The following is a 12,447-nucleotide window of genomic DNA, read 5'->3' on the forward strand; positions in this document are numbered from 1 at the left end:
GCTTATAATCCTAGATGCGATGCACAGACTAAAACTAAGACACTGGTAAACATTAAAATTACTATTCTTTCTACAATTTGGGACCTAGGTAAGCACCTGCAATGAAGCTGAATTGCTGTACCTCCTAGAAATAATTTTTCAATAAGAACCTCATAATAAAGGGTATATGAATGCAAACAAAGAATGGTGAATTAGTTTGATTCGATTCTTATGTAACAACCTGAGGAAGGCCAACGAAACTAAGAAAAACAGAGGGGCCAAGAGGTACTAAAGAGCATCATTCAATATGAAGTTTTGAAGACAAACTACAAAGGAATTGTTAAGATAAAGAAAATGTCAAGACTGACCACTAGGAGGCAGTAGCAAGCTATGAAAAAGGAGCTCCTTGTCTTAGGGCAACCATTCTCTAATACCCTTGCTGTGGTAATGCTGGTTATCTCTAAGGAAGGTATTTGAAAAGCTCTCCAAAAAAATTAGTACTTAACTGTGATAGAGGCTATCTGATTAGTTTTAGATTAATTCTGAAAATCAAAACACCCTTTTTTGCCTATGAGACTATAGCAAAATTTTAAAACACACACAACACACGCACACGCACACCCATGCCAGGGTCAGAAGTGAGGGGAAATGAATACTTTCACATTAGTGGGAATATAAACTGGTGTAGACATTTGAGGAACAAAATCTTCTGACCTAGCAAAGGACATTCACTCGCACTGTTTGTCACAATAAAAAAACTTAAGACAATCTAGATAACTATCAACAGGGAAACAGTTAAATAAAAATCCGTATTATGGAATATTAAGCAGTATTTATAAAAAGTGAGGTAGATCTACATTTTGATATGGAAGAACTTCTACCACATAATATGTGAAAAGAACAACTGCAGAATGTAAATATACATATAAATACACACTCATACACAATGTTTGCAAAATTACATAGAAAAAAAGGATGAATATTAACTGTTGGGGAAGAGCTCAAATGAGGTTAAGAAGGGGCACTGAAGTTTTATTGAATTTATTTCTAAACGCTTTTAACTTTTTCAACAAGCATACATTAGTCAATTATGTATATAATTTGAGTAAATGCAAAACAGAAAGCATTAGATTTAACATGACCATATTTGCTGTAGGAAGACTACAATTCATAATGAAGAATACCAAAATTATGAGCCCTTACAAGGATAAAACTGTATTTTAAAGCTACTGCTAATTTCAGTAAAGGGCAGTCTTATGCAAACAATTTGTAAAGGCCAATAGAAAATAGGGAGAGGTCAGGAGTATTTAAAAATGATGGGGCGCCTGGGTGGCTCAGTGGGTTAAGCCTCTGTCCTCGGCTCAGTTCATGATGCCAGAGTCCTGGGATCAAGTCCCGCAACAGGCTCCTTGCTCAGTGAGGAGACTACTTCTCCCTCTGTCCCTCGGCCTGCTCGTGCACACTCTCTCTCTCACTCTCACCTTTTCTCTCAAATACATAAAATCTTTTTAAAAAAAGTAAAGATGATTAAATAATAATAATAATACAATTTGGTTCCATAGCTACAATGATGAACAACCATCCTCTGATTCCAAACACTTCCACAGAGAGAGAAAAAAAGGCAGGGAGACAGGCAGGGAGGAATTCTGAATAAAAAGGAATGAATTAGAACCTATAGATTCCTTGTCTCCACTTAAAAATGAGAATTTGGACATTATGAAACATGCTGTAGAACGTAATGGCAGATTTCATCACTACTAAATTCACTGGGCTCTTAAGAGTATTATAAATACCAACACACTAATAAATTATCTACTAGTTATATTTGGGAGTTTAATAATTTATATAAATTAATGAAAACAAAGAAGTGAAAAAAAAATTTAAAAACCCAGATCTGGAACAGGTCATATCTAACCCATTCTCATAAAAGGAATTACCTATTAATTTCTTTTAATGCTCCAAAAGATTACACAAACTTACTTCCGATCAGCTTGGACATGTTACCAAAAGAATTCATTCATTCATTCTTTTTTTTCTTTCTCCCTCCCTTTCTCTCTCTCTCCTGTATTTCCCTTTGTTTTATTCTTTAAGCCCTATTTGTGTATTTTGTACCCAATCTAAGTACTGACACTTCTCTTTCACTGACCCAATACCACAGCATCTAGGCATCGAATCCCTTACTTAGAATTACATCTTAAAAGGTCTTAAAATTGCCCAAACATATTGAATTTTGTAAAATATTTAGTAGGTTGGTAAAACTGATCAAAACTTTGTCTACTGAGTTACCACGTAAAATGACTACTCCATCTCTTTGTAAGTGGTTTATAGTTTGGGAGAAGGAGGAGCTGGAACACTAATTTCCAAGGCTGATTTAAGGCATTTTATTGCACTAAACAGACAAGACACCTTCAACAGATCTACATATACTCAGTAAGCTCCAAAGTCATTTGGAATATTGTTTTCTAAAGTCTCCTGGCAGTGACAGGTCCTATGGGGAAAGTTGCTTGGCAACTGGAATTCTTATTTACCAAGAAGTAATTTAATATAAAGCCTTTCAGTGATCCGTTATGTTGTTTGTTCTTATTGGTTACAACATTCGAAGGACAGTAAGCATAGGTGGCTACTTAAGACAGCAACAAACTACGTGAGTAAACCTGGCGATTCACAGACCTGTACCCCGGGGATTAAAAATATATGTTAAAAAAAAAAAAAAAGACAGCAACAAACTGATAGGAAAAAAATAGAATACAAAGTTATACTTAAATGAGTCACTTTCTCCCATGTTCTCTCCCCTCCATCCCATCCCCAAAGCAATTGTTTGGTTTTGTTCTTTGTGGGTTTTGTGTTTTGTTTTGTTTTTAAGCAAACATATTTTTTTTCCCTCTCCTCTCCACCAAGTGTCAAAAGAAATTCAGCCACCCTCCAGCTTCCAAAAACTACACAGAGAAATGAAAACATTATGAATTGAACTCAGATGGTTCAGGAACTATGGGCAAGAGCATCTGGATATAAAAGGATGATTTTGGGGAGGCCTGGATGGCTCAGTCTGTTAAGCAGCTGCCTTCGGCTCAGGTTATGGTCCCAGGGTCCTGGGATCAAGTCCGGCATCGGGCTCCTTGCCCGGCGGGGGAGCCTACTTCTCTCTCTCCCTCTGTCTGCCTCTCTGCCTGCTTGTGCTGTGTGTGTGTGTGTGTGTGTGTGTGTGTGCGTGTGTGTGTGTAATAAGTAAAATCTTTAAAAAAGGTGAGGGGGATGATTTCATGAAAAGAAATCCTCTGCAGGCAGGAAGGGTATGACAGAAAAGATACTGTCTGTGGACAGGAGGGGCTCCATCGTAACTGTTTGTTTAGAGTATAAAATGCTTACACTGAAACAGCAGGCAGAAAAAGAGCCAGTTACTTGGGAAAGTTGTCCCCAAACCAAGGCAGTTACTGGAACACATTGAAGAGCTGTAAGCCAGGCCCGGACTCTACGGCCTTTCCCTCTTTCCCTCTGCTGCAGAAAAACATCACATGCAGTGAATATCATCCCAGAAACCCTTGAAATTCAATACTAGATTATAAAATGTCACAATTTTAAAATTTAATAATAAAAAAATACTGGCCTGAATGGCTTGGATCTCTGCCCACAGAAATCACATAAGGAAATCAGAGAGTGCTTCCATTTTTTAAAAGATGTTTATTCTTGCTTAACCAGCACTGATAATTTCTTCTCTTTGGTTTTCTTGTTTATTTGCAGCCATAAGTTTCCACCCAAAAGAACCACACCCAAGCCACCAAACTGTCCAAAACCATGACGGATTAAAGTGTCTTTAGGAGCTGGAGTTTTTGTTGCTGTAATTACTTTTAATTAAACACTAATGCTCTCTCTGGAGAGTTTTACTCAGAACAATGCTCAACATCTCAAAGAGAAGAAAAACGACTGAATGGTGTGGTTAAGACAAGGCTCATTAAATGGGCCTCTTTCAAAGAGGCTTCCCTTCACCACACGTAAGTTTGGTAAATGAAATAATAAGATAGTGTTGTCCTTTAATAAAGAAAAGAAGGACTTTGTAGCTGTACTACCCTAAACAATTCTCACATGAAAACAGGACTTGAAAGTAAAATCCCTTTTTAGGATGCAGAGAAATTAGGAAGACGGGGGAGGAGACATGCTCTCTTAGAGTAACTCCCCAAATTGCTCTTGAAGGTGAATTATCACATAACCCACCCAGGCTGATTTCAAGTGACCAGAACCCAACAAGAAACAAAAGATTTAGTAATAATCTAAAGGAAGTTGTATCGATCCATTCCAAAGCACCACACCCACACCACTCATTGTTTCTGATGCCCCGTTAATTCTCTGTATAGCTCCCCCTTCACGAAAACAATTCATTCAATAAACACTGTATGGTACATCTACCATCCCAGGCACTGTCCCACTAGCCAAAAACAGGAAAACAGCAATTTAAGGTCTTACCCTGTTTATCATCAAATCTCGAGTCAACTTCGAAAGCCAGTTTTTAATACTTAATGGGAAGGTCTGGACTCCAAAATATTAATTTAAAATCACTGTCCTAACAGGATTTTTGGATTTATTTGGGGCTTTTCTGGTTTATCTGCAGTGGTAATCCAATCATTTGTGGGGTGTTGTGTGTGTGTGTGTGTGTGTGTGTGTGTGTTTTACCTTCATTAGCCTCTGGCCTTGAATTCTTGATATATGCAGAAAATTTGGCAAAGATGTCCATTCCAGCAGTATTTGATTCAGGGTGTTTTGGTGAAAGTTTCAAGTACCTGAAGGGGAAAAGTGAGAATGGATGATAGATCCTTGTAAGTTCTCTCCATCAATAAACCACTGTGCTAGCAGTTTCTTCACACCTTTTAACAGTTATTACTTTAAGAAATGCCATCATGTTTTCTATGGTATTTTTAAGATGTGTTTTTTCTTTAGGAAAGAAAGCTCTGCATTGTTTTTGTTCGCATATTAATTTTCTTGGCAACCAAAAGGCATCCGCACTCCACCTCCATTTTGTAAATTAGGATGTTGGGGAAACAGTCTTACTTGCTCAGAGGCATGTGCCAAGCCAATGGGCATCTTAGAAAGAGAAGTCTGGAGCAGCACTGTCCAAAAGAACTTTCTATAATGACGGAAACACCCCATATCTGAATTTCCAATATGGAAGCCATTTCGTGAAGTGTGGCTGGCTATCTGAATATGAATTTGAGTGAACCGGTGTAATAGAAAGTTAAAAATTCACTCCCGCCATTGCAGAAGCCACATTTCAACTACAGAGCCTTCTTGAAACAGAAATGCCTACCAAGTCCCTGGCAATTGCCATGCACTGAAACACCCGATGCTACCAGAGAACCCAGACAGCGGGGAAAAGAGGGCATCTCGGGTCATCCACAGTAGTTTAAGGACAAAGACGGCAGGAAGCAGATCACTCACTTCAACTCCACACTTGGGATTTTCCAGAACCTCCCATGGGCTAGATATTGGTAAGGGTGGTACTGAGCAACAGAACAGTAAGACACTGGGAATTCTGCTCACAAGTGCTCTTACAAAGTTTATCTGCTTTGAAAACGGACATTCATGACACACAGCCTTTTTTTTTCAACCACACAAATGTGTATTCTATATACTTAAATTCCAAACACACATACTCAGTGTCTATTTCCTCCTCAAATTGGAAAATACATGCGAGAAGGCTCAGCTCCTCCCTCCTCTCTTCCGCAGACAGCTACACCCACTGGGAGTCGGCTCCACAGGAATTCTGACCATTAGCACCATTTTAGGGAACACTTAATCTGTTTAAAGGCCCTGTAATATTTCACTGGAAACTGGGCTTGATGCAGTCAAGACTTTGGGGAAAAAAAAAATCTAACATTAAACTGGTAATTTAGATTTCTTCATGTATTTTAGGATACTGTCTTGCCACTTTTTTAAAAATTAAAAATGAAGGTGAGGTATTTTTAGGAAGAAATTTAGTTCAGTTGCAAGCTGTAGTGTCTGGTTAGTTTTTTTTATTCAAATTTTTTACATGTGTAATTCTGAATTCTAGGAGAGACATCTAAAAAGATGGACACCAGAGATGATAAAATACCTACTGAATATATATATGTTCAATTCATCTTCCCTTTTAATATCTATTTTTAAGCTTAAAGATTTCTCTTATAAACAAAAATATTTACAGAATGAATTTTTCAGTGAACAATTACAGTAAATGAATTTCATGAAGTTATAGACTATGTACACTATATTAGTAATATATGATTGATTTTTTTTTTTTTATTTTTCCCCTCCCCTTAACTGTAGAAAACTTTATCCTCTTTTTTTTTCCCCCTGCTTGTGCTAAAAGAGTTAATTCCAGGTTCAACATCCCTGAATTCCCTTTGACTATAAAAACAACCAGGCTCCAGTTTAAATGTTTTTACTGCTTGTAATACGGTAACTTCATTGACTCATTCCATTCCAAACAAAAAATAGCACAAAGAACATAAGTGACTCTTCAATACACTATGTCTTCCACTAGCCAAGTTTCCAAAATTATTCTTCTTTTCCCAACCAATATTTAGCAGTACCTTGTTTTTCTAATGAAGGCAGCTGGAAGGTAGGCTTACACTGCAGATCATTTACACCTTCATTGTTCACATATATTCATTTATTCCAATTATTAAGGGTCTACTCTGTATCAGGCATTACACTAAGTGCAGAGGTTGTACTGATGAGCACACAGAGGCATACTAGAGACCTATTTTAATGAACAGGTAAGAATGCAGAAGGATTTGCAATTGGCATATCCTTATCCATATGAAAACGGATGCTATTACAATTCTTAAAAACAAAACAAAAAAGCACTGTTCTCTAAAGCAGGTTAAACAGGCCCTATTCTTCTCCAAAACAAACCATTAAATCCGTACTACTAACTTAATGCATTCGATACCAGAACTGCAAGAGACCATTCACCTAAAACTCTCATTTTGCTCAAAAGGAAAGTACATTCTAGAAAGCTCATATACTGGGGCCCCTCAAATCCCTAGACTAGTTAGAAGCACTGCCAAACTACGACAGGCCTCGGTCCCCAAATCAAGTGCTGTTTCTGTTTTACTACAGACCAGATTCTCTCTGAATGATAAATCAAATCCTAAACCAAGAGGTCCTCAATCAGTTGCCAGCTTATCTGCATTCCCCCAAACACTGGATTTTAGTAATTCATCATTAATCACTGTCCCAAATAGCTTGATAAAGCAAAACTTTTCAATGACTGACAGTCTCATTTCAACGTTTGACTAAAGGTGGGCAAATAATCAATAAAAAGCCACGTGTCAACAACATCGTGGACACGAGCATCCAGGGCGTGCAGACTTTCAGATCCGTCCTTTAGTCTGTATGACATCACAGACTCTTAACGCAGAGGCTAGCTAAGAATATTTCCATCCTTTTAGGAAAGATCTCAGACATTTTCTTTCTCATGGGAATGTAAGAATAAAGTCTGATTATACAACCCGTTAAGTTACCCTTGTAAATTCAACTTTCACTGTATTTCTCACTTTAAAAAAGGGCGGGGGGGCGCCTGGGTGGCTCAGTGGGTTAAGCCTCTGCCTTCCGCTCAGGTCACGATCTCAGGTCCTGGCATCGGGCTCTCTGCCCGGCAGGGACCCTTCCTGCCACCCCGCCGCCCCCGCCTGCTTCTCTGCATTCTTGTGATCTCTGTCAAATAAATAAATAAAATCTTTAAAAACAAACAAAACCAAAAAATATACATTAAAAAAAAAGGCTTACTAACACTTTATAGGGTCCTTCTCTGAAACTGTCAACTCCCCTTCCCTTCTATCCTGTCATCAGAAAGTGAGCCATGCACACAGGTCTGCCTCAGTTAAAAATCCAAGTTTCAAAGCTTTTCTGGACAAAGTATTCCCTCCATTCAAGCAAGGGGAATGAAATATATATTTATAAATACTTTCCCCAGAGGAAAAGATAGATAAAGTTTCTTCTTTCTATGTAGACTGGTCACACAGACCAGCAAAACTTTCTTGCTTTAAGCTCTTCACTAGTCTCTAGATTCTGAACAACTCTGGAACAAGCAGTTGCCTGAATTTATCTTTGTCATGACTGAATCAGAAGTGCTCACACAAAAACACTCTGTTCTCAGTATCATCAAATGCCAAAAACATGTTATTAGAAAATGCTAGATTCTGGTCTGCCAGCTTGTGCAACTCCTCTGCCTTTTCTCTTCATTCGGTCTAGAAACAAGAAGGCTCTCACTCAGCGTTAGGAGGAAGATGAGCCCTAGTTAAGGACCCGAGGCCCTCCTCGTTCTGGAGGGGAAAGGCAGAGAGCCAGGACCGTCCTCGAATGCCCTAGCACACAGGAAAGGGAAAGGAATGCCCCCTAGTCCTGGAAAGAACTTCCTCTGGCTCCTCCTCTAGAAACAATTCTGCATGATAAAGACTCTGCTGTCTCCGTCTGTCACCTCAGGGGCTGTGGAGCCCAATCAGGGGACAGCACTCCCAGTGGAAACAGGCTGCTCCAAGCAGGGAAATAAAAATTCACTGGGGGGACGCCTGGGTGGCTCAGTTGGTTAAGCGTCTGACTCTTCATTTTGGCTCAGGTCTTGATCTCACTCATCTGAAGTGAAGACTCACCTATTTCTTAAAACGGATTCATTAAATTTAGTTTGACAGCCACCTTCAGTCCCACTTGCTCATCGCAGGAGAAACTATCTTTGATTTCTCTCCTGCCTTTCCTCCAAGCCTGAGCTGGCCTACAATTTTACACTCACTAAAGCACAATCCCAATTAGAGACTTACATTTCACCTCTTTTGTAAAAGTTAAACTCAACAAAATAAAAAATAGAAAAAGAGGAGGAGGAAAACAGAAGAAACACGGGTTTTTGAAGTCTTATAGGCCAGGCTTTGAAGAGCTCTGCCACCAGTAACTATAAAACTAGGACAAGTTAGATTCCTCGTCTTTAGTTTCTCCACAAAGTCTTGGAGAGGAGTGAGATAATCCACAGTGCACAGTGCATGGCACATAATTAGCACTGGAATGTTCGTTAGTAACAGCAGAGGCATCAGCAACATCTGAAGTACTCACTTCTATAATCAAAGTGAAATTTTTTAAACTTTATTTAGAAACTCTCTTCAGAATATAAACTATAACAGAAAGACAAGGAAAATAATGGAAATAGGGATTGGGATTAAAGAGTACATTTAGCATGATAAAATAAAATAAAATGATTTACAAAAAAAAAAAAAATCCCACAAGAAAAATACCCTTCAATTTAGCACTCAGTGAACCCTTAAGAACTGAAAGATCTCTAAGTTTTAAATTAAATTATTTAAACTGAAAGAAGAGACAATCTCTGGTTAGAGTAGCTCTATGAATATGCCCAAACAAAATCAAGTTGATTTCTATATATAAAAAGCAAAGTGAAAATATTTATTTTGGGGGTGCCTGCTTGGCTCAGTTGGTGAAGCATCAACTCTTGATCTAAGGTTGTACATCTGAGCCCCACAGTGGATGCAGAGATTACTTAAAAATAAAACATTAAAAAAAAAAAAAAGAATCAGAAGGAAGAAAATGTTTATTTGCAAGGTCTAATTAAAAAAGCTATGATACATCTTACAGAAGCTGCCAAGAAACCAGAATATTTTTATATTGGTTCTACCATTATCTTCATGTCCATAACCTCTGAGAAAAATAGCAAGAAGGAACAATTACAATTGTTGTTCCTACAGTTGAAGAAAGCCTGGAATGCCCGTCGTTCCTTCATTCATTCACCTGTGAGATGCCTCTTTTTGTACATTAAAGCTAATTCAAGTGTTCATTCTTTTTTAAAGCCTTTCCTGGTTCTACTCACTTTCCCTCACCACACCACGACCTCTCCATCCATACTGGAGTGTGTTTCCTGAGGATAGGAATTATGTCTTATTCACTACCGTATTCATAAGGCTTTGTTGCCTAGTAACTGTAGAATAAATGAATGAGTAAATTCTGAGTAACTGATTATTTTAGAACCCTCTGACCCAATAATCCCCTTTCTGGGAAATTTATCTGGATATGGAGAGTAAGAGTCAAATCAACTAGCAAGAAAGGCTTGGGCCAGAAGAAAAACATTTCAGGTTTTCAGAATAATGAAACCAGAAAAGCATAAAGCAAACCCTAATGTGTTGAACCTATGCCAAGATTACAGTACAATGCAAAACGGCACATTTGCAATTCAGGTAACTCTCATTATAGTCCATCTACCCCTCACCCGTACCTCTAGTTGAGTACCTTAAAATCATTGACCATGTGGACTAATGTGCAGGACCTGGGAATCTAGAACACTTCAAAGAAATACTTAAATAAAAACTGAATCCCAGGGACACAGTCTAAAAAGTCAATTCCCTTGGGTGACAGCTTCAGACAGTTACCTTTAAAATGACCTGATAAGAAATCCCCCAGCAACCTGCACCGCCTGCTTGGAGCTTCCAGCTGGGTTCAGTCTGAATCTGTCTCTCCCCATTTCTTCTCTTCTCAGTTGGGGACCAATTCCCCTCAAAGAACCAGTCTTTCCTAACCTAGCTCTCATGTCCCAAACCTACTTTCAGTGTATACACTATAGCTTAATCACATTCCTACCTATGCTTATTGGCCTAGCCAGAAGCCTGTTCTGACATCAGTGTAGCATTAACTGTAGCATTAATTATAATGAATGAAGAGAAGCCCTAGTCACTGCAAGTTAACGCTGTATGGATTGAACTCCCGTACCATCCAGAGAAAGATCTCTAAGGGCCAGAAAAGACCAAACTTTAAAGAGAATAGCAATATTTTCATGTGTATCTTTCTCTGATACTCACTTGGGAGGGCATAAGACTTCTTCGAGAAATTCTTCAATCTTATTTACATCCGTTTTGACTTCATTGTTAAAAGTTATAAATGGTGGGTGGGTCCCAGGAGCCAAGTTCTGCAGGTCTGCAGGCTTCCTGTTAAGCAAAACAGTCAAAATTGAATCATTTTTTATTCTGGGAAGGCAATAATACTTTAAATACTCAGAGTGTTTCTAAATGTTTATGTATATAAAATTGAAAATGAGTAGAAGAATTAGTAATATGGGGGGACGCCAAGGGGGCTCTGTCAGTTAAGCATCTGACTCTTGATTTCAGCTCAGGTCATGATCTCAGGGTTGTGAGATCAAGCCCTGCATCGGGCTCCATGCTGGGCATGGAGCCTACTTAAGATTCTCTTTCTCCCTTTGCCCTTCCCAGATCGCACTTGCTCGCTCGCTCTCTCTCAAAGAAAGAAAGGAAAAGTCACAGTATTTTTTCCACTAGTTTAATAGCTGCAATACTATTCTACTAAGAAGCAAACCTTCAAAAAGCACAAAATTCATGATAAGAAAATCAAGAATCTCTGACTCTAACCAAAAGACAAAGGCCCCCATTCTTATTCTAAATTCAACTGAAGTGTTTATTAGAAATGGTGGTAGAATTGAGAGGAAACAGTTTCTAGTCTCAGCTCCAGCACCAACTCATTGTATGGATGAGTAAACCATAACTTCTCTAGGTCTTCCTTTTTTTCTTTTCTTGTAAAGTCAGGAAGAAGAGCAGCTCATTCCTACAGTCCTTTCTAAGTATGAGATTCCAAATTCAGCAGCTACCAATTTTCCATTTTCCTAGAAGTTCACACTCAACAAGGAAAACGATCATCAGTCAAAATGACTTCAGTATAGAAAACATGGCATAACCAAAGGTAAAACACAACACAGAAAGGGCAAAATATTATAGTGAATAAGAAGGGCTCAAATATGTCTTAGATTAAGAATTTTGTCCAAGTTCATTAAAAAGCCATCAACAAGTCAAACAGGCGCCAACATAAACTGATACACAATAGATCAAATAAGTGAACACACAGAAAAATGTAAAAAAAAAAAAATTAGCAAAGAAATTGAAGAGTAAACTATGATGACATCTCTCTTCTATTAATTAGGAAAAAAAAATACACAGAACACTGATACAACTACTAATAGCATGGAATGTTGGCACCACTCTATTAAAAAGCAAAATGGCTCACTTAAGCCCACCAGTGAATCCTAGGATCAATAATAATGACAAGATAGCGAGTGTATCCTAATGATAAAATACAAAGCAAACATCAACATCTATGAAGTATTCTTACCGAAGTTGAACCTGAATCTAGAATCAGGCCTCTTAAAGCAGTTGTCTCTCAAAGTACGATCCAGGGGACCCTTTCACCAGGCGGTCCATGAGGTCAAAACCATTCTCATAATACTATGACATCATTTAGTTTTTCCACCCTCATTCCCTCATGCCTGAATCGCAGGCTACTAGTTGTGTGGTATCACAAAGTGATGTATACACAAACAGACATGAGAATCTGTCTTCTATTAAGGCAGACATAAGAAATGTACCAAAATGTAAAACAATGCCACTCTTCTAACTAACTTTGTTTTGGAAAATATAGTTTTAATTATAAACATATTTT

At 38.2% G+C, this 12,447-nt stretch overlaps 1 protein-coding gene across 1 annotated transcript in view; it reads right to left on the reverse strand.

The window, feature by feature from the left end:
* Nucleotides 1-12,447, reverse strand: part of CLIC4 (chloride intracellular channel 4) — a 71,776-nt gene that overhangs the window by 13,493 nt on the left and 45,836 nt on the right. Inside the window, exons 3-4 of the mRNA XM_047724774.1 lie at nt 10,803-10,928; nt 4,645-4,751 (exon numbers count right to left, since the gene is read on the reverse strand). Of these exons, the coding sequence (XP_047580730.1) occupies nt 4,645-4,751; nt 10,803-10,928 (233 nt within the window). The remainder of the gene's footprint in view (nt 1-4,644; nt 4,752-10,802; nt 10,929-12,447) is intronic.

Source organism: Lutra lutra, chromosome 4 (genome assembly GCF_902655055.1).
Source record: "Lutra lutra chromosome 4, mLutLut1.2, whole genome shotgun sequence".
Lineage (NCBI taxonomy): Eukaryota > Metazoa > Chordata > Mammalia > Carnivora > Mustelidae > Lutra > Lutra lutra.